The sequence below is a fragment of the Mustela putorius genome, unplaced genomic scaffold (genome assembly GCF_011764305.1).
Source record: "Mustela putorius furo isolate JIRA1106 unplaced genomic scaffold, ASM1176430v1.1 tig00000698_pilon_pilon_pilon, whole genome shotgun sequence".
NCBI lineage: Eukaryota > Metazoa > Chordata > Mammalia > Carnivora > Mustelidae > Mustela > Mustela putorius.
In genome coordinates, this window is record NW_025421449.1 from 7,709,541 (window position 1) to 7,731,114 (window position 21,574).

Below are 21,574 nucleotides of genomic sequence, written 5' to 3' on the forward strand. Positions count from 1 at the left end.
TAGCCTGAATGGCTCCTTCCTTTTCTCCCCTGAATCCCTGGCCAAGGTCTTAGAGCAAGACGGCTATGTGATAACAGAAGAAGTTGTGCCTTTAGGCAAACGGGTAATCCAGGTGGCTGGTGGTTACGTTCACGGCCATCAGTCAAAGAGGTGGTCCATCTGTGCCACTCTGCTCTCCTCACCACCACCCCCATCTTGAATCTAGTGTCTTGCCATACATCTTAGACAAACAAATTCCTTGTGTGGTGGCGACTGAGTTCACCTTGCATCATCAAAGGAACTAGCAAGAATTCTCACAATGAGAATAAAAGGGTAAAGGTTTATACTGGGGCATCAGTACCAAAGATTTGAAAGGAACTTTCTTCCTAGAATTTTAGGCAAATGTGCCTGGGACAGTCTAAAATCCCTCTCGACACAACCTCTTTTAAAAATGAATCCTGTTTCTTGGCACTGTTCTGGAAGGACAGTGAATTTTGAGGAAGAAAAGATAATTCTCTGGTCCTAGATATAACTTTTCCGAGTGACTTGAAAATAGTTAGATGCACAGATTTTGCCTCAGACCTGAACAGCAGGTTCAAACCCCAGCACGTGGCCTGGCATACCACTCCACCAGAGTGGTATGAACCTGGGAGCCTCTATGGGTCACTGTCCCACAGGCACCCCATGCTGGCACTACCTTCCACACCAGCACAGGTCAATCAGCAAGTTCTTTGCAGGAATAAACGCGCAAGAGCGAATTGCTCTTCCCGTTCCCCCACTCCCTTGCTGCCAGAGTGAATTAACTCCTGCTGGTGAAAGTTTAGTTCATCCAGCCCTGGGCACTGAGAAGGAGAGAGACCAGGTGGCAATATGGTCACCAGCCAGTGTGCCAGGTGCTTTCAAGAGGAAGGGGTGAAGCCCAGAAAAAAGGATTGCCTTCTGTCTCTCGTGCTACCGAAAATGCGAAAATAAGGTGAGACCCACACTTGAAGACATCCAAGTCTTCACATGGAAACACGGCCTCTTCTGCCCTTAGAGGAGGACCCACAACCCAGCCCCTCAGTGTGTGTGCTGGAGCTTTCTGTAACATCACCCAGGAGCCATCAGTAAAATACCGCAAAGTCCATGCTGTGGACAAGGACGAGGAAGGTCTCAGGAATCTGCTGCATGTCAGTGTTGCTGGCTGCCAGCTGCCAGACCTTGACTGGTTCTTTACCATCCCTGACCTTGTGGGTGACCAAGAAGACTGCCCTCAAGGTCCTGTGCAGTAGACTCAGGGAAATCGTGGCAGTTCGTGGCTTATCGTTTTTGTTGGTTATTTGAATTCACAATTGCTACAGGAGACCTTAGTTAAGTGCAAAATTCTCTTTTGGGAGAAATAATGATCCTTCGAATTAATCGGCTTTCTGAGGAAAGCCCTGGACTGCACCAGTCAATATAGGCTTACAGATTTTGAACACGCTTTTCCAGAACATAGGACACAATCTAGCACTGGAGGAATGAGATACAGGTTAAAAAGACAAAGTTTAAAAAATAAAAGAAGAAAGAAATCCACATTCCTCTTAACCCAGTTGTATTTTGGAAACGATCTAAGCTCACTAAAAGCAATTTTATGGTAGACTTGGCTTGTTCTCTCTACTTGTTCCCTCTCCTTCCTCCCTGCGACCCAAGCCAATGTATAGCTTTGACCCAGATATTAAGATATGCATTTCCACGCATCTTTGTGTTAATACAGTATTTGATTTGCTGTCACATTAATTTCCATTTATATTTATTTAAAGAGGGAGACTACCACTAAACTCTAATATCACCGTCCTGCACACGCCATTACTGTTGGGTCGGCGGCTCCGGAAATGCAGGAGAAACAATAGAAATGACCGCCGGGCTGCCATCTTCCAGCCTGCCCCCCTTCCCTAACCTTTGACTCTCCCACCATAAGGATGTATGCCCAGGTCACAAGTAACCCGATACCTATGCAAGAAACTGGAACATCAAGACTCCCCCAACCCTCCAATCCCCGAATACCATACCTTATATGGCTGTGAACCTATTCCCTGTCTTAACGCAGATAAAAGACCCACTCGACCCCCTCCCGGTGCGACTTCCCCGACTCCCCTTTCCAGAGTCACAGAAACTCGCCAGAGGGTGCCCACCTCCTCCCGGTGTGATTTTCCTGGCTCCCCTTCTCCTGAAACTTCCCCGGGGAGCGCCTTTAATAAATCTTGCCTTATGCCTACCTCGCCTGGTGTCGTGTTTATCTCACCTGTAAAACCTTACAATTACCAGAAGAGCAACGAGTTAACAGAACAGGAAGGGAGGCCTTCCCTGGCAGGTACGTGGGGACACAGGCAGCGAGGACGACCTATCTATCACCACATACAAGGTCACACTGGGAAGAAAACATCAGCTGGACAGACACACAAGAACCACAGGGCACACAACACAAGACGGGGATGATACCACAGACAGCACAGACACGGAACTCCGTGTGTTGGGGTCAAACTTACAGGTACGGAAACTGGTGGAGCAATCATTAACAGAGACAGAAGAAAGTGGGAAGGTTCTCTCAAGGGTGTCCATGTTAGCACGCACACGGCCTGACATGCATGAGCAGTCACGCTCAGAACGTCCGCAATCAAAACAACATGCCCGTCTCATTCTCTTGTAGATGGACGTCTTGGCTATCACCATGTGGTTGGATGGGGGAGAGGAAGAGCGGTAGTTAATGGCAAGATCACACACAGCAAGGCAGCTAGAAGGGAGCGAAAGGGATTTAACACAGGTCTTAGTTCACATTAACAGTCTTGACCCAGAAAAAAAAAAATGCAGAGTGACTGCTGGTAACAGTTTGGTTGGACATCAAAAAAAGTAGTGAAAATATAAATCGCCTTTACCGTCCCCCCCCAAGGCTATTGTGTATTATTTTTCTCCCCTCAGTAAAGTGGGTGACTACAGGAAGCGGGCATGGCTGATTACAATCAGGTTCTTGGATGAGAAGAAGAGCACGTTAGAGACAGCAAAAATGTAACCAACATTTTTCTCCTGGTACAATTAATACAGGAGGTCAAAATCTACACACAGCCAATCAATTAATTGCTTATTGGGTACAATAAATGGTTTTTGCGAGATGCAAAATATCTAATATGCAGGCTTTCTAATTTCCATCCATTTCTGGGCATTAGGCAGAGCCTAGGACAAGCTTTCATCAAATTAGATGTGAAACGATTACATGTTAATATGGAATCTGAGGATGCCTCTGCTGAACTTCCCCAGAGTGAGTTTACATGATGCCTACAGGAATTTAAATTTACTCTTGACAGAACAAATATCCAAATCTGTCCATATAAGAAATGCAGCTACTCAAGGCTAACGCTGCATATTTGACATTAAAGGCAATTCACAAATAAGAAATCACCAAAAGCATATGAGATGTTGGTCTATTGGAATGCATTTAGCTACTCATGGGTGTATTTTCTGCTTAAATCTGGGAGAATCGGAAAATCGCATCTGCTTTTCTCTCCCCACCCACTGAACATTCAGAAAGCCATCGGGCTCTCAGTTAATCATAATTTTTTCTTATATAGAAAATACTGGCCGAAATAGATTAGAGATTATAAAACATGAAGTCAGAGATTAGGTCCCACGTCAAATATCTTACTTATATTTGTGGGTAGCATTAATAGCTCTTCTAAAGCTGATATCATAGCTTCTGGCCTGCCTGGGAATCCAGCTTGCGTGCTGACCCCTCAAACCCTGCTGGACGTCACCGTAGCGGTTCTTGGGACACTTCACCCTTATCCTTCAAGCCAATTTATATTTCAGTCCGAGGAGCTTTTTGTGCCTCATTTGGATGCTACAACAGGCAAACGTGTTTGCTCATCACTTAGCATGAACCAGTCTGCTTCTCTCACAGGATTGTAGAAGAACTTCTATTTATTCCAAGCGTCATCACCAAAGAGTAAGCCTGAACTGGAGAAGTGTTACTCCTGGCGCCCACACCTTCCATTTTAAAAGTCATTTTTTCCCCCTCTTTCTTTTTCTTTGTGGAGAATGGTTGCACTCTTACTTTAAAATACGGCTTGTGGTTTTGCCCTCTTTGAATGTTACAGTCACCAGGAAGAGGGGTTTAAATCTCTCAAATGGGTCAAGTCCTGTTCTAAGACCTTTATGACTTGCCATACAGTATATTTGTCAAGCAGGGGTAACGTTATGATTGTGAAGAACAGGCACTGGGGGAGATGAATGAGAGGTCCGTTCCTGTAAACTTGGCTCCCATTTTTAGTGACATGTTCTTTTAGCATCCTAGCGAACTGGTTGTTCAAATCACCATCATGCTCCCCAGCCCTCTTCCATGCGTGGTATACATCATTCCTGAGCTGAGCTGAGCTTTTACCAAAAAAAAAAAAAAAGAAAGAAAAAGGAGAGAAGGAAAAAAACAAAAGAAAGGAAAAGTTCCACTATAGCATTTGAATTGCAAGACTTCAGCAGGCATGGCATAAAGGCACAGACACCCCAAACGGTAGGAATTCAAGTCAAGAAAGAGGAAAAAGTCTTCAGCTGAAGACACAAAAGTAAAATTATTTTACACACATCCAGATACGATGGACAACTGGTAGACCACTTGCTTATTTGGGGTCTGGTTCTTTTACTGGAAATATTGATTTGTTATTTACACAGAGGTGGGAAACAAAGATAATTTTTTTTGTTTCACTGTAAATAAATCGTTTTGAAAAAAATTTAATCAAATGCTGTAGCAGAAGAGAAGCCCATCAAACTCTGAAATGCTATGCTTCTCATTAGCAACAGTCCCTGGTTTTCATTTCCATACTGCCATTTTGGGTTCATATACAATAATAGAATCTGACACATTTATAGGGAAAGAGAGTTCTTCTATATATACCGTCTTTAAGGACAAGGGGAGGGAGGATGAGGCGGAATAACTTTGAAACGATTCTGTCAGAGGTAAGCCCATCATAATGGCTGATTTTAAACCTCGTACTTGATAAGGGCTTCAGGAGGAAACGCAACTTCAACCCAGGGCCTCTCAGGAACTGTTTGCAACGGTTATTGCTGGCTGTTCTGGAGACCATGCATTGTTCTAAAATTTCATATTGTTAGCATGCAGGAACAGGCTGAAACTGGTAATCGAAGCAGCAAAAAACCATTTGCTATAAGAAGATTAAATGTTAATTATAAGCAGTCACATTCCAAAGCAGCATATGCATAAAAAAAGCAAACATGCTATTACTCGTCATTCCTCCCCAGTGATCATTTTCACACTCATACCAAATACAAAATAGAAATCTCCAAAGACAAACAAGCACCACCACAAAAAAAAAAAAAAAAAAAGAAAGAAAGAAAAGAAAAAACAGGAAGAATGACCAATGAGAGGCTCAAAGACAAGACAGAAACAGTTAAAAAATGATTGAGCCCCACATGTTGACAAACCTTTGTGAATTACAATGTCTAGACCAAGCTGCCACCGACTGGGAGGGTGGCTCTCTTGCTCTACTTCCGGAATAGTCCATTTTCATCGACAGCCCCCACCCCCAAGATGTCTTCACCTATACACTTCCGGGCCCACCCTCTTAACAGGTAAGGCCCATCTGACCTCCCTTCTGGTGGAGTGTGATTCATCAGGCTTGACAGATGTACCTCCCAGCCAGGAAGAGCCCTCCTCCAGGCCATTAAATGAGTCGTGAACAAGCACTCCTCAAACTAAACACGTCTGAGGAGTAGCTGTTCCATAGGATGTCGACACTGAGTGTAAAATTACACTCTCAAGTTGTAAAATAAAATTTTATCAAAATTAAGTCGTGGCTCTCCTGACTTAGAAGACACTACCCCTTGTCCCCTTCAACTGTCTCTGGCTTCCTAATCCTCCTGTTTTGTTTTAGCGAATCACAGATATTCACAACCGCTGGTGTTTTATTTCCATTTCCCCGTGACTGTTTCTTTTGCTAGAGCTGATGTAGGTTAGAAGGTTAATTTCAGATATCAGAGTGCCACTTAAAACTCCCGAGGTTAGGTTTCAAAGAGCAACTTTGAAAGTTTCAGTATTTATTTAAACCAGAGCTAAATTTCTTAATCTACTCCCTGGACACGTAAAGTGACCTCTCACCCTTGGTGTTTGCTGATTTTCTTTTTCACACAGCCACCTAACACTCTCTTCCCAAATCCCAAGCCTCGGAAAAGGGATTTTTCCCCAGGATTTCAATGCAAATGTAGATGCAAAGTAGATCTAGGAGGACATCTAGTGGATCCATATGGAAGAGCAGCTAGCCAACGGACTGAACGAGCTGGCCTTTCTCTGCAAGGGAGCAGGAAGGGGACCCTGTGTGCCTCCAAGAATTGACATCTTTGCAGTGTCATTTCAGTCCAGTGGTTCTGGACATTCACAGCGGACGTTAGGGGGCAGTGGGGACAAGGCAGTGAATTCTAGGAGTTGGTTCAAGAGTGGCGACTTGCACACCCCGACTTGCACACACATTGGCTCTGCGGCCACGGCCAGTAGACAGGGACCACTTCAGCAGCAGCTGGCTGGGTCTCCTCGAAGCCCTGCTAAAGCTTCCTGAGACGGGAAACAGACAAGAGCGTGTCTCTGGTAGGCGTGACTACTGTAGCTACTTGTCATTCCGTCTTAGGGCTTTTGGAACTTTATGCCTAATTAATTGGTCCCCTAGGCCAACTTACTGAGGGAAAGCAGAAATATAAGCCTCTGGGGACTCCGTTTTCTCTTTGGCCCACACCACAAGGTTCTTGTTCTTGGACCGGCGCCACCGATTCCAAGAGGTTATGTGGTTGCCAAGAATGAGACCCTGATTCTCACCTCCCTCTGAAGAACTTTGTCTCAGCCCTTTTACAATTTGAGAAAAAGCTTTTATGTGCTTTCCTTCACCAAAATGGAGTGGCTATTCCTCCAATATTTCCATTATGACTTCCTAGTGCTATTTGTAGAGATAAAAGTGAGGGTGTTGCCCTAATGGACATCACCAAGGCTATCTGTTTACTCCTAAGTGTTTAAAAATGGGGGATTTCTTAGACCTACTCTCAGACTACTTTTCCTGTGTCTTCGAGGGTCATGATCATGAGAGAAGAAACCTGTAGAGAAGTGGTTGGTGGAGATGTGGCTCAGTTACTGCTCCTTCCCTGCGTCAAACGGACAATGAGCTGTCACGCTCAGGATCTCTGCCGGTTAGCCCTTCTGAGCCAAGCCTGGAACGAAGAGGGAGTTGGACTCCATCCTGTGCTCAGCACCATCTGCCTCCTGCATCAGCAACCAAATTGCCAACCAATTTCCAACGGCCGAATCTTAATTTCCAGGGTGGGCTGGAAGGGGCAGGGAAAGCAGCGCTGGACTGAGAGGGTCGGGTGGAGTTTTCCAACCGCTGGAGAAAGTTTTCTAGGTTCGAATGGAGCAAGTTCACAGGAAGACTAGCATGGAGGAAGAAAATACCCGCTTTCAGTTCACAGGTACTTCTTAGATCACAATGACGTGTTTAAAATCAATCCCAGTGGAGGAAGGATGAATTCCAAGCCTGAACCCTGAAGCTGCTCTTCACAGGCTCAGCAGCAACTAAAACTAGAACTAGAAGCATCCACGGAATGAAAATGTCCACCGGGGCAGAGGGGTGATGCATTCGTTGGATGTGGGGCTGGGAATCGGCGAGCGTTCTTTCCAGTGCTATAAATGAGGAACGATGTCTTCACTTAGTAAAGTTCCTCCTCTTAGTTCCTACAGGGAGAAGAAAGATCTTCCGGGTGGTTTTCCAAGAACAGAAAGAGGGGGAAGAGAAAGCTAGTTAATGTCAGTGGCACGAAGTCTACAGAACTCGTCAATCCTGCCCTCCACAGCACACCATGGCTGTGCAAGGCAGAGGCATTTGGCACTAGAGTTGTTGGATGATTGACATCCCCTTTTCTGTCTGATTCCGAAGGATCACGAGGTAAAGTAGGCGCCTCTGCAGGTATCAGAATGGCACATGCCCTCGAGCCATCCTTCCAGGTGTTCTGCAGATAAAGGGAGCCACAAAGTCCATTTTGGCGGCCTTGTGTGACAGACTGAAGACGTCATTGATTTCTTTTGTCTGTGCACTAAGCATTCTAGAGCCTCAAACTCAGAAGACTAGCCAGAACCATATGACCCCCTCGCACAGTGCAGAGGTAATCAGAGTTCTGAGTGCTGAAATATCTCCAGATGCCAGGACCGCTGGACTGAACCGATCTGTAGGCTGGGTGCCGTGTTCAGTGGAGTCTCACGGACGTGAGTACAGACCCAACACCACTCACTCCTGGTGCCACCGAGGGCAGCATGGCTCGGAGTCACCCACAGAAACACTGGCCCTGAAATGGCCACATCTTGTTGGGTGAGAGGGGCCCTACTCTGTGAGTAAGTCAGGGGCTCAGAGACTTACATTCACTTGTTCCGACTTCTACCTAGCTCACTAATGAAATGGAACATGGTCCTTGAGCCAACGTTTCCATCTGAAACGAGTAAACGGATCTTCCAAAAAGCCTAACACCCATAGCAGAACTGGGTATGTCTTAGTGGGTATCGATTGGAAGGGGAACTTTATTTTAAAAGCAAGGGAACTTCATAGACTGTAGGAAATAATTACCACTGTGGAAATACTTGTGTCCAGTGAGGGGGCTTAAGATACTGACAATCCCAAAGTCTGGTATCCAATTAATTCTCTAGCAAGCACTTTCTCACATAGAGAGGTATGCATATTGTATTAAATACATTGCTCTCTCTATAAAATATCTCTATGCTTATATATAAAAATGTTCATTTTTACATATAAAGTACTGGTACATATCTCATATATATCACAACATGGGAATATATATGTAGCATATGTGTTTCCTTCAGGATACGAATTCAAGCTCAGTAGCAGAGACCAGGTCTGATTTATCAAAGGCAAGCATGACAATGACCCCCAACTGACGAGGCATCTACAGCTAGAGTGGTAATTACCTCAGCCTACTCAGTGTCCCCTAAAGGTCCCGAGACAAGGCCTTCAAGAGAAACACTGTGGTCAAGTTCTTATTTTCAAGTAGAAAAATAAGACAGCGCCAGAAGCTGGCAAGAGGCTGGGGGATGGAAAGATGAACGGAGGTGTGGGGACGGGGAACGGGGGGTCCCTGCTCTGGGGGGGGGTCTCTACCTCCAGGCTCCTCTGCAGACCATGTTGGATGAGGGAGTTGGGGCATGATGTCACTGCTACATGCAACATAAATACCAAAAGAAAAAAAGAAACTGAAACTGTACAGAAAATAAAAGAAGTATCTCTTCTAGAGAAAGACAGGGGGAACTGGACTCCGGGCTACTGGGAACCCGTTTTACTCACAATATATCACTACCAGTGTGCAGTTAAAATAGAGTAGGGGCCGTATTCCAAGGCAGCAAAGAGAAAAAAAAATAAATCAAAAATATGTCAATGATTAGAAGTTCAAGAAAATTCCTTCAAACACATCAATTCAGACATGACTTGTCCCCTGGGAGTCCACCCTTTGGCAAACTTTTACAGGCTGGGGGAAAAAATGTAAATCATTAGACCAGGTTTGTTATACAGAAGAAGAAAATGGGTAAATAGTAGATTCTGAGAACTTGCTCCTTGGCCAGACAGCTGAATTTGACTCTCTTCCTTGATGGAATGCTATGAAGAAATGGAAAGAAATGCAAAAGTTAAACTATACTACCACAGAATTTCCAGAAATGGAATGTCCACACTCGGTATTTCTCCAGATAGTATGGCATGAAATGTTCAAGGCAAATGGGGAGGTGGGGGTGGGGTTGGAAGGGGGAAGAGCTAGGTTGGGAGGGGAGGGTTAGGAAGCTGTGGATAAAGACCAATGACTGTCACCAGCTCTGACCTCATGGAGGTGGATCATTCTAGGGTGAATTATTAACACCTGGCCTAAGAGGTTTGGACCAACGACTGTGTGGGTCAGCTGCCCTCTCCAACCTAGGGCACTGGGCAGTGTGCAATCAAAGGCACAGGAACTTCCCCCTCTCCCCCACCAATGCATCATTCACAGTTCTAGCTCCTTCTAATGAAAGTTTCTTTGCAACAAAAAGCTATCTTCCCTAATTTCCTGTCTTGCCTGGTATGCATGGGGAGGTTCATGTTTAATCATTCACTTTATTCTGACCACCCCTTACACATACACATCTACATCCTGCCCTCTGGAACACAGGCTGTTATAGCCTTTTAATTAGGAAGAACAATATTTGGACAATTTTGATTGTTATCAAACATTAACCTCACAGCCAGAGGCCTCTATGAGATGAAGGGTCCAAGAGGGAAGGGGGTACAGAGAGCCAAGGGCAAGACCCCCGTCATGCCGGCTCCGCTTTGGGAGGCAGTCCTTCCGTGACAATCCATGCCATGCATGGGGAGAGAGCACACACGTCACCAGCTGAACCAGCTCTAAGGGGAATGAAGAGAATATGATTATTTCAAACAATTGTGTGCCTCTCCCTCCAGGACGAAGTTAAAGTCAACTGCTGATGGCTTGCCTGGAACCAGGGTGCCAAAATATTCTAGAGGCTAAATCCTCATTTCTAGGGACCTAAAAGCTTTCTGCTGAGTTCCATTGTAGTGCCTAGTGGGGAACACCCAGTATCAGAGACATTTTCTCTCCATCATTCCACCTCTACCCTTGCCTTTCTAGATTGTTCTCTGCCCCGTCACCATGGAGATCATCTAATATAGGACTTGATGATGTTGTGTCCTAGCTCAAATCTCCCAGTGGCTATATCAATTATAGGACTAAAACCCAAGGTTTCTCATCATAGCCTCTGACTTCCTCTATGACCTCATCTCATTCCACTCCTTCCCCATTTCCACCAGCCCCCCTTCCTTCCTTCCCTCTTTCCTTCCTTCCTTCCTTCCAACACTTCAAACTTTTTCCTGCCTCTTGACTTTGGCCCTTGCTACCAACCTGGACAAAGTCTCAGCTTCAATGTCACCTTCTAAGGGAGGCCTTCTAGACCTTTCTGGCTAAAGCAGCATCCTGACAATTTCCCTATACCCTCAGTCTCCTCTATCTTCATGGCATTTGACTCTATATGCATTTAATGGTTTGTATGATCATTGTTTGTCTCCATTCACTAAAGTGAAGACTTCAGAAGAACACTGATGTTATCTGGCTCACCCCTCCATCCCTGGCACCAAGAATCCACCTGGCACAAAGAAAGCACTCAGAAATATGTGGATGGCTAGTCAATAAGTGAATGTCAGTGGTACTCCATGGGACCAGGTTCTGTGGCACATGTCTGGTCATGAATAATTGGCCCCAACACTCTCCTGCATTTCCCAACTCCCTCCACTACGAGAGTTTCCTTACAAACGAGTTGACCCTTCTGACCCTTACAACTCTCGTTGACTTTCATCTTGGGATACTGTGTTCCTCTGATGGAAATGATCTGGGGGATGCCTGGTTATCTGAGCTGTGTTTCTGTGTGCACGGCCAACCAAGCAGGGCTGGGATGGACGTCCTGGTGAGGAGAACCTTTTGCGTCAATGAGTTTAGGGTATTGGAAGTAGAGTGGATTTGTTCTGGGCATTACACACACTTAGATGCTCCCCTTAGGTTGTCAGAATCAGAGAATTCTTAGACCTCAAGAACTTAGTGTCTCTGACTGAGACCTTAATAAATACTCATCTTAGTAAGGTGTCAGAGCTGGGTGGGAACGGGGCCATGCGTGTAGAGTCAGTGGAGAAAGCAAAACAATGGGCCTAAGCTGCCCCAAACTTGGGAACCGCCTCGGAGGATTTCTACAGAAACTCTTCTGGACCAAGAGCGCTCCCGTGGGTATTTGCCTAAGAGATCAAGTGTCTTTGTGCTGCACCAGAGCGATATTTATATCTTACTGGTTTTTTATTACTATGACCCCTTTAGGAATGCAGTGAAAAAAGCCCTAACTTTGGTTGGCATATCCCAGGAATAGTGCTCTTCTATCCGGTTTCTGCTTGTGAAAAAGTATTTTATGGGGCGATCTTTCATAACTGTGATTCTACTCTTCAGACCCAAGGTCATTGCCTTGCCCTTCTCTCTTGCAAAAATCATCAGAACACTGAGTGCACAGCATGGAAAGGCCTTTGGGTGAGACCGAACCCCTGTGTGTTGGGTCTGTGTGACTCTTAGCAATCTCATCCTCCCACTAAACTTGGAGACTTAGTTTCCTCTTTTTGTAAAATGGAATTAATGACATCCCCTGACAATTACCCAGAGTTAGGGTGAGGATCAAAGAAAATAATGATCATAAATAAGGCGCTCTGAAAACACTAAATCACCATAGCAAGGCATCATTATTATTATTGTTGTTTTCTTTAGGGTCATGAACAACTTCTATTAGGCAATACAACATAATGACCTCAAGAGGCATGGCTTTCTCGAGGCATGCCCACTTTAAGTCCTGGTTTCTTGGGAGCTCATGATCCAACGTTCCTGACTTACCATATCTTTCTCAAGAGGTTCCACTGACAAGCTGCTTTGGAAGAGATTTGAGATGGAATATGCCAGAAGCTACTGAGCCCAATCTAGTCTACCCCAAGGAGCAATGGTGTTTGAGTTTGGTTACTGGAGAAATGGCAAATAAAGCTGATTGGTGATGCCCAAGTTCTCTTCCTGGGCCAGTCTGAAGAAACTACAAGGGAAAATTCTGGATCTTGGTATCAAACCTTACAGCAGTCCCAAATGGAAAAAGAGTCAGCACCCATTTGGGACAGCGTCCTCAGACTCAGTTTCCCTTTCAGCCCCAGAGCAGCCATCCTCACACTGGGTGGTCCCACATCCACTGGAAATCACTATGTAAAAATACTTCCTCCTCCATGGTCTTAGCTGCCTTCTTTTTCCTAGACCGCATTGACTGCATTCAAGTGTACACAACCACCTGGGCCTCCCTCCAGGGTTCAGAGGTGGGGATTAGGCACCAGGTTCACTCAAAGGTGTGGATGCTGGTGATTTTCCATCCTCTGCTCTAATAAAGCAAGGACAAGCATTTTTTCATGTCTCTTTAAACTGCTGGGTGAAACATAAACATATTCAAGAAACCTCTTGATGTTTAGTGTTTCTTTAATAGGAAAAGGAGAAGGGAAACAAATTTGGGGAAAGGGAAAGGGGGGAGGGGGAAAGAAACACTACTTACGCCGTTTGCAGCCGCATTTTTTTATTCTTTTGGGATCTGTGATGTCATCGTGACAGGCCTTGCAGTAAAAAAATGCCCTGGAGAAAGAGAATGGAAAAACTGACACATTTCATAATCTGCTCGAATGAAACGAGCACCACATTTCCTCCACCGTGGTGCCAAATTAATGAAACACGCCGGCACTAATTTCCTTTCATCTTTGGAAAGGTTTAGACGTTTACAGACGGAAATGTTTGTTGCAAGACTTTTTATTTCAAACACAGGATTCTGCAATTTGAGTTAGTGCTTCTTTTAATAAACTTTCCTTTGAAAAGGAACTGGGGGAATGGCTGCTGATGGGACACCCTGGGTCTGCTCGTCTTTCATTGTTGAGCACAGCATCCAGTGCTGCTCATGAGAACATGTGGGCAACCAGTCCCAGGCCCTTGGTGGGGAAGTTGAATCCATCTCCGAAACCCTCGCTGTCTGGTCAGGTATTTATGGAAGGGACTGTAAGGAGAGAGTTCTGTCATCAAATAAAAACTAAAGCCTTATCACTCAGAAAATACATTTCTTTCCAAAATGAGAGAGGTTAAAGACACAGGTGGACAGGCAAAGACAAAAGCTGTGAGTCAAAGGCGTCCTCTGTCAAATTTCTTCTGGCAGTTCACAGCCCACGTTTGCTCCCATACTGGAAGAACCAACTCCCATACTCTCTGGCCCTGAGAACATGTAATAAATGGAGGTTTTCTTCTCAAGGTAAAGCACAGCTCAGCTGAGCATTGCAATGGGGTGGGCAGAGGGCACTCTAGGGTTGGGTATCTAATGAAAGCAACCAATAAGAAAATCCCCTTGACTCACTTAAGTGTCAAAGTGTGATTACCAATCACGTTGGCTGTGTCAAAGATACTCTGGATGAGACAAAAAAAGATCATTCAAGCACAGAATGCAAAGGACCTAGAAGAACAGCACTGAAAGCCTAGATCCTTTCAGGACAGGGGATTACTAGGATAAGATTTCACTGGAACAACCTCACAAGCTCTGGATATGGGGACCACCAAAGTCCTTGGCTTCACTATTCCCAGTGTGAAATTGAATGCCAGGTATAAACATGGTCTTCCCTTGACCAAGACTATGAAAAAACAAATACAATTCTTGACCATTCTATTCTAAGTTTCCTTTTTATGTTTTCACAAAACTTGCACATGATTGGCAGCAGGTGCAAACCAATATTAAGACTTTGGTATCTGGAAGAGACCTTGGAGGTCCCCAGGACTCCATGTCCCCATCTGTAAGTTGAGGAGGTTGTCACAACCTGCCCAAAGTCATCCTGTGCTGGGCTCAGCTGGCTGCAGGACTTCTAAATCCAAGCCCAAAGCTCTTCATGCATTAGCAGCTCATTCACTGTTTCTTTAAATGCCAGTGTTCAACCATGTTGAGAAAGAAGAAAGAAAGAAAGAACAAAAGAAAGAAAGAAAGAGAGAAGCAAGGAAGGAAGGAAGGAAGGAAGGAAAGAAAGAAAGAGAGAGAGGAGGGAGGGAGGAGGGAAGGCAGGAAGGAAAAAGGTAGCTAATTATTTGCCCTGAGTGGCCATGTGGCTAAGAAAGGGGAAGGATAAGAATGGAGGAAGCCATTTTGTTTCCGCCATTTTCTCTCCCACCTGATGTTCCTCCATATAATAATAACGACAAGAGTAACAGGAAACATTTATAGAACACAGACTGTAGGTCAGGTGCTATTCTAAGCACTTTATAAGGATTAATGAATTTGATCTTCAAACACTTTGAAGGAGTCGTGATTATTATCTCTGTCTTACAGACAAGGAAACTGAAGCACAGAGAGATTGCATGACTTGCCCAAGGTCATGCACAGCCAGGATTCAAGTCCAGACAGCCTAGTCCCAGAGTACAACGTCTTAAAGACGTTTCTAATAGATGATGAAACATTGATAAGTCTGATTAGACTGTTGAGAAGATAACGTAGATTTTTACTTCATGAATTAAAGCTAGATTCTGAAAATAAAGGTAAAGTTAAAGAGTGAGATGGGGCACGGGAGTGGGGTTAGGGAGGGTCTCTGGTCCACAGTCCTGGAGACACATCCCCTACCTGGAGGGAGCACGGTACCTAAGCTCCAGTTGAGTTTTGCCAGGTGGTACTTCTTTGCAAGCACCATGCTCTTCCCCACTCACTTCTATTTCTCTCATACTCAGCTGGCAAAGTCCTCCCCTTACTGCATACCTCAACCTGAGCAGCCAAGCGGTCAGGAAAGGAAACACAACTGTGCTGACTGATCTTACTTAAAATCCATGGCCATGGATTCCAGAGGACTTTTCACACACCTCAGGCCTCCTGCATATCCCCTTCTTCCACCTCAACCCTCTCTGCTCTCCTCCCCACTTCCTCTCCTGCTTAACTCCACCCCATCCCCAAGTGGCCCTCAGTTGATGACCTTGACACACACATCATCGAGAAGACCAAATCTCCATACCCCGGAAAGCCAGTGTTTAGGGTCTCTTTGTTCTCTGGTGTCCTCTTCTGTTCAGCCAATGGGAAGAGCCAGCAGGAGACTGGAGGATGGGAAGGGAGAGTTCCTCCCTGCTGAATCACGAGTTGGTCGTAGACCCATCTCCACACTAGAGAGGGCTCAGCTCCTGCCAAACAGCTTTTTCTACACTACAGCTTCTCTCTCCAGGCTCTGATAGCTCTTTCCCCCTGACTCGTAGATTCAGGGCTGAGAATGGTTCCCCTCTGTTGCTATCTCTGGGGTGCTCTGCCATTCCTTGTTTGTTCTCCCTAACTCTCCTCCCACAACTTTATATGGTCCCTTCATAAAACTCCTCTTTTCTTATTTAGGTGTGTCATTTGCTTCTTGCTAGGACCCTCCCTGCTACAGCACCCAAACTGACACCTCCAGCCTTCATCTTTCCCCCCAAACTCCAGAATCTTAGATCTAACTGCCTTGATGATATCTCTATGTTTATGTTTGGTTACATATCGCCTACTTAACATAGCCAAATAGAATTCTTAATTCCCTATACCCCAAACTTGCTCCTTTTCTAGCTTTCCCCTTCTTGGTAAGGTGAGGAGCCAACATCCACCCAACTGCAGAAGCTACAAATCTAGGCTCCATTCTTGATTCCTCTTTTTCCGCCTTCCTTCTTATATGCAGTCTACCAGGGGCCCCACAGACTCTCTAGTAAAATATATTATGACTCGGTCTCCCTTCTCTTCACCTTCACTCACTCGTCTAGCCCACGTTATTCCCCCTCAGTTACACAATGTAGTCTCCTTGTCTCTGGGCCCCCTCCCTTGTTGCACTACATCCCATTCTTTAGAATAAAAGGGAAAGACCTTTCAATAATGTAAATCAGCCTACATCACTCCCAGCTTAAAACCATCAATGACTCCATTTTATAACAACCCAACCCCTGCATCAAGTCCTATGGGAGCGAGCCCTGCCTTTCTCTCTTACCTCATCTCCCCACACTACTCCCTCAGACACACTTTCCATCCCTTGGCTTCCTGTACACAACACTGTTTCCACCTTGTCCCCTCTTCCCTTCTCATCTTTGTGTGATGGACTCTTTCCCATCACCCCCATTTCTGCTCAAATGTGGCTCCTTTTAGAGCAGCCTTCACTTAAACACAATCTAAATCAGTGACCCAGCTGCATTAATTCTTTGATTAATGTACCACAAATAAACAAAACTGTAATTCTCTCCTCCCTAGAACATGAGCTTCTGGGAGCAAGGGCTTTGTTTCACCACTGCTCCCCTGGCATCTGGTACAGAGTGTTCTAGAAAATGAGTGACCTGCAGACATTTGATGGATGAACGAGTATGAGAATACTGCCCAGTAACGCTAGATCTGCAAGTTTTTCAGGAGAAACCAGGAACAGGGATTTTTAAATAAAAGATGAGGAGGTCTTCCTCTTGGCAACTCATTTATTTGTTAAAATCGACAAACAAACGAATTCTGTCTGCAAGCCAAACTAGGTCAATGGGGCACCATTTTGTGATTCCTACATCATAGACTATGGGCCAAGTTCATTTAAAAAGGAGAATATTTAGGGCAAGGAATAGGGGACAAATGACTGAATGTTCACCCCAAAGTGAATTTTCTAAGACTGGAATGGATGGTTTCACTCCTCTTTTCCTATAACAGTGCATCTGAAAGTTTCTGTGAGCTAAAATCCATTAACTTCTTGGGTTGCTTTTTTTGTAGGAGAGGGTACAAACTCAATCCTGGATCATCATAATCAACTTTTCCATTTTTACAAAACTTGTTTAGTTTCATTCAAATCTCCAAGGCCCTTTCTGTGGTTTTCTGCAGTCTTCATCTATTTGAAATCCCCTAACTGACAGCATTTGCTCTGACACATCACACACTATGGAAAATTACAGGCTGGTGTTGTAGCTGATTGTGTCAGCATGTATTTGTGAATACCATAAAGCACTGAAATGAGACATATTGCACTCCCTAATACAGGAGGTAATTTGTTTTTTGGACTGCCTGGTATTTGTGACATTCATTAGCGAGAGATGCAATAGGAAATAGAATTACACAAATGGGAGTTTCGTGTTATATTTGCTATCTGGGAGGTACACGTGATCTACAGCACCGCTGTGCTCCCCAGCACACCCCACCCCCCACCCCATACAGGCTGTTGAGATGCTGCCTGTGTGTCTCACAGTCTAGAGGTGAGCACAACCTTCTATTCCAGGGGACCCGGTCGGGGTTGTAGGGGGGTCCTCAGTCCCATTCATGCCCACTTTCTGCTCAGGTGGACCCAGTTCTCTAGGTACTCCTGAAGAACAGTCAAGATCCATGAACTGGATAAGAAGGTTTTCCTGTTTCCATCTGAATAATGGCAATTCTTTCCCAATTTGTAGAAGTAAGTTTAAGCCATTAAGTCAGTTTAAAGAATTTTTCTTTGTTGTTGTTGTTATTGTTTTTGTTTGTTTGTTTGCTTCTCCACTGCATTTTTTTCCCCCTCTAAAAGCTTTTATAACTAGTATGGTTAATTGCAGGAGTGGGTGAACAGGAAAAAAGTAATAATTATCAGCTGTCGAATATCCTGTTTCTGTGCTCAGCACGTCAGGCTCACCTCTTGGCACATCATTAAGAAGGTAAGCTCTGGCACTGGACTTCCTGGTTTTAGATCTTGGCTTTACTTCTCATGAGTGGTGGGGCTTGGGGAAAGTTAGCTCACCAATCTGTACTGTGGTCTCCTCATGAGGAAAATGAAAATAGTAATGCTACCTATCTCACAAGGTTGTTGAGAGGATGACGTGAGTTCATGGTAGCTGGTACTTAGAGCAGGGCGGGCACACATTAAACTCTGCATATGAATCTGCTAGTATTATTAAATTTGGTAGAAAGTGTGGGTTTGGGGAAAAGGAAAGACCATTTCCTATCTGGGCTGTTCCACTTACTTATGTGCTGTATAACCTTTGGAAAAATCATTTATCCCAACCTTACAGATGAGGAAACCAAAGCCCGAAGGGTTGTAGAAGACTCATCTTATGAGGTTATTCTGAGGACTAGCAACAACAAATGTAGAACAGTTAGCACAGGCCTGGCTTTGAGTGAGAACTCATTACATGAAAACAATAGACTTCCATAAATAATTATAGGCCTTTCACAATTAATCATTTATTTGAAATATTTTTCATAACATAATTGTTAAAGTGAATGACTGACTATCAGAGCCACATTTTCTGCTAATAAGTTTTTCAGAGTTCATAGGATAGACTCAAATATAATAATATTCCATGGTGTTCTCCAAAGAGCCCTGTGATTGTTAGGCTACTTAAACAGGTTTAAGGACACTAATAAATGTGTCATAAAACACTGAGGTCAAGGATATCCTGAGCTGTACCTACAGAGGCTCACGAATTGAACCTGACAACTTCAACTTCTTGCCTAGAAGGCCACAAATAGAAATAGAGCTAATTGAATATTTCATGTGAAATTAACCCAAACCTTTGGAGACTGCATTTGGCACTTAGATTAGAAAGCTGATAATACACGAGTAAATCTGCCTAGACAAGGGACTAGACAAGGGACCAGTTGTCCTGTGTTATATTGTTGTGGGTCATCAAGAATCAGGATGACTCTGAACACTTGCTTCAGTTCTCTGGGACTCAATTTCCTCCCTTAGAAAATTTTATGTATTACTCTAATTCAAAGATGTGGAATCAACTACGTGAAGAGGAGTCCATGGAAACATCTGAAAGCATAATCTCTTTTTCCTAAGGCTGGGCACCACTGATACCCACGGACACATTAAGAAGTTTTGGGTGTAGGGTCCTATACGTATTGAAAGCATGCCCATCACGGTGGATCAAGAGGTCTATGGCTGGGCCAGAAAAGAAGGCAGATAAATAAGAACTCTTACCGTTTAACTTCTTTGGCATCACTTGCGATGAAAAATCCTAAAGTGCCTTCTTGGATCTTAAGATGGTTTCCAGGGTTAATTAATATACTGCTCAGTGAACAAAAACAAACAAAGAAGACACATTTGTGAGGTCATGTTCTGAACAAAACCTTGAAGACCACATTGTACTATTAATTGTATAGGGGGCCCACTAGTCTATTGCTTTTCCCAAAGATGTTGTCTAGAGCTTGATGTCCACAGTCCCGGACATTTCAGTGGATGATGCCATCATAAAGCTCTACTGGTCAATTCCCAGGTTGGCATACTCCCAGTTGCAGCAATCAAAGCACATCTAGGTTTCAGGGCTGGGGTGTATAATGCGGTTGCCATCGTGGGCTTCTGATCTGCTACGCAGCCCTTTAGAAACTTCTATTGATGGTCAACATTGCATGTTATTGGTCTAATAAAACTATTGCTGTAACAATTTTCCATTAGATGACAGAGCATTAATGGGACCCCTATATGCATCCAGCAACATACACGTACACATGTATTACTGCAGGGAATGGTACACGACACCTGTAACCAATGCAGAAGCAAATATCACATCTGCACAATGTTGGTAAAGACATGTACGTGGGATCTGAGGGCAAACAGTAAAAAAAGAAAAATGCCAGCAGTTGGAAATGATTCCAGTCTGCTTTTACCAAAATGCATGGGAGTGTTTGAAGAAAGTGTGTGTCTGGTATATCCCGATTGGGGCAAACTGTAATTAAAAAGCAAATGCAAATCATTCCTTAAAAAAACTTCCCTTTGCAGGGAAGTGCAGACCTAAATATAGACAGTCCTATTTCAAAGTTTTATAAATAGATTAGCTGACCAAGTTGTGCTTGGACTGAAAAAAAAAAAAAGAGAGAGAGAGAGAGAGAGAGAGATACGTCTCCTCATCTAATAAATGGGTGAAACAAGTTTAATTTTCTGCAGATCAAGAACAGAATGCAGGAATGTATTATAAAGAGACTGAGAGGCTTTGGGCTTAATGGACAGGGAATTTAGGTACTCTGAATGTAGCAACAGATACAACAGAGGTATCTCTGATCTGAAAAGCCGGCTTTGAGGTTGTAGATGTTCAGAATCAGGCTAAAGGAAGTCCGCAACTGTCTAAGACAATCAAAATGGAGGACAATAATTAACATGTAATTTTTCACTGCTGGCAAAACTGTTCCAGGAAAGTGCTGCAGCCAACAGAGTGATGCATCTGTAGTAATAGAGGAAGGACCCAGGTGAACTTTTGTTCTGCCGGGAGGACTCAAGAGTGGATCATTATGGCAAAATAATTGTTTGTGGTCGCAAGAACATCCACTATTACCCATAACGAGACCTGACAGAAGGAAACCGATCTTGTGTCATCACTGTTATTAACACTAAATAATAGCCAGGGACCACGATGATTGGTCTGTTCTGCCATGGAACCACAGGCTACAGTGAAATTCTTCACAAATCAGGAAGCAGCAGACCACACTAATAGCAACAGCTTGCAACGGGCAGCGGCACTGGACAGGCGCCTCCTAATTACCCCCCTGCCAATTCTTTACATCGGTTTAACAGCCCTCTGACTTCTCATGATCATGAGGGGAAAAAGGTCAAGCTTATATAGCTTAGATGGACTCCTTTTTCAAAGCCAATTAAATGTGATGTCGTAGAGGAGCAGAATTCTGGATTTTGCACACTTTCTTACCCTCTTTGCTGTAAGGCAGTATGTGGACGCCCTGGCTCTGTGATCAGAAATTGCACCCAAATTCCAGTATCTCCACTTAGTAGCTGTCTGGCTTTGGGAAAATAACTAAATCTCCCTCAAACTCAATATCCTCACCTACAACGAGGATGAAAATCATAGCTTTTCTTCAGAGGACTGAAGATACAAGATACTGCACAGAAGGCTCAATGCATATTGGCTATTGTTATTATTTATTATTACTGCAAAAAAAAGGTAAAGCATATTTTGTTTTCAATGGAATTATCATGTTTTCTTTAGCGGGCCCCACAGAATGGAACACAGGGCTCCTTATCAAAATATCATG

At 44.2% G+C, this 21,574-nt stretch overlaps 1 protein-coding gene across 25 annotated transcripts in view; it reads right to left on the reverse strand.

The window, feature by feature from the left end:
- KCNMA1 (potassium calcium-activated channel subfamily M alpha 1) overlaps positions 1 to 21,574 on the reverse strand; it is a 730,733-nt gene that overhangs the window by 123,945 nt on the left and 585,214 nt on the right. For 13 of the 25 annotated variants that reach the window (XM_045083521.1, XM_045083540.1, XM_045083528.1 and 10 more), the window contains 2 exons: positions 19,515 to 19,601; positions 13,136 to 13,212 (listed from right to left, as the gene is read on the reverse strand). In XM_045083521.1, the coding sequence (XP_044939456.1) occupies positions 13,136 to 13,212; positions 19,515 to 19,601 (164 nt within the window). The other 12 variants (XM_045083539.1, XM_045083523.1, XM_045083544.1 and 9 more) reach the window with 5 other exon arrangements.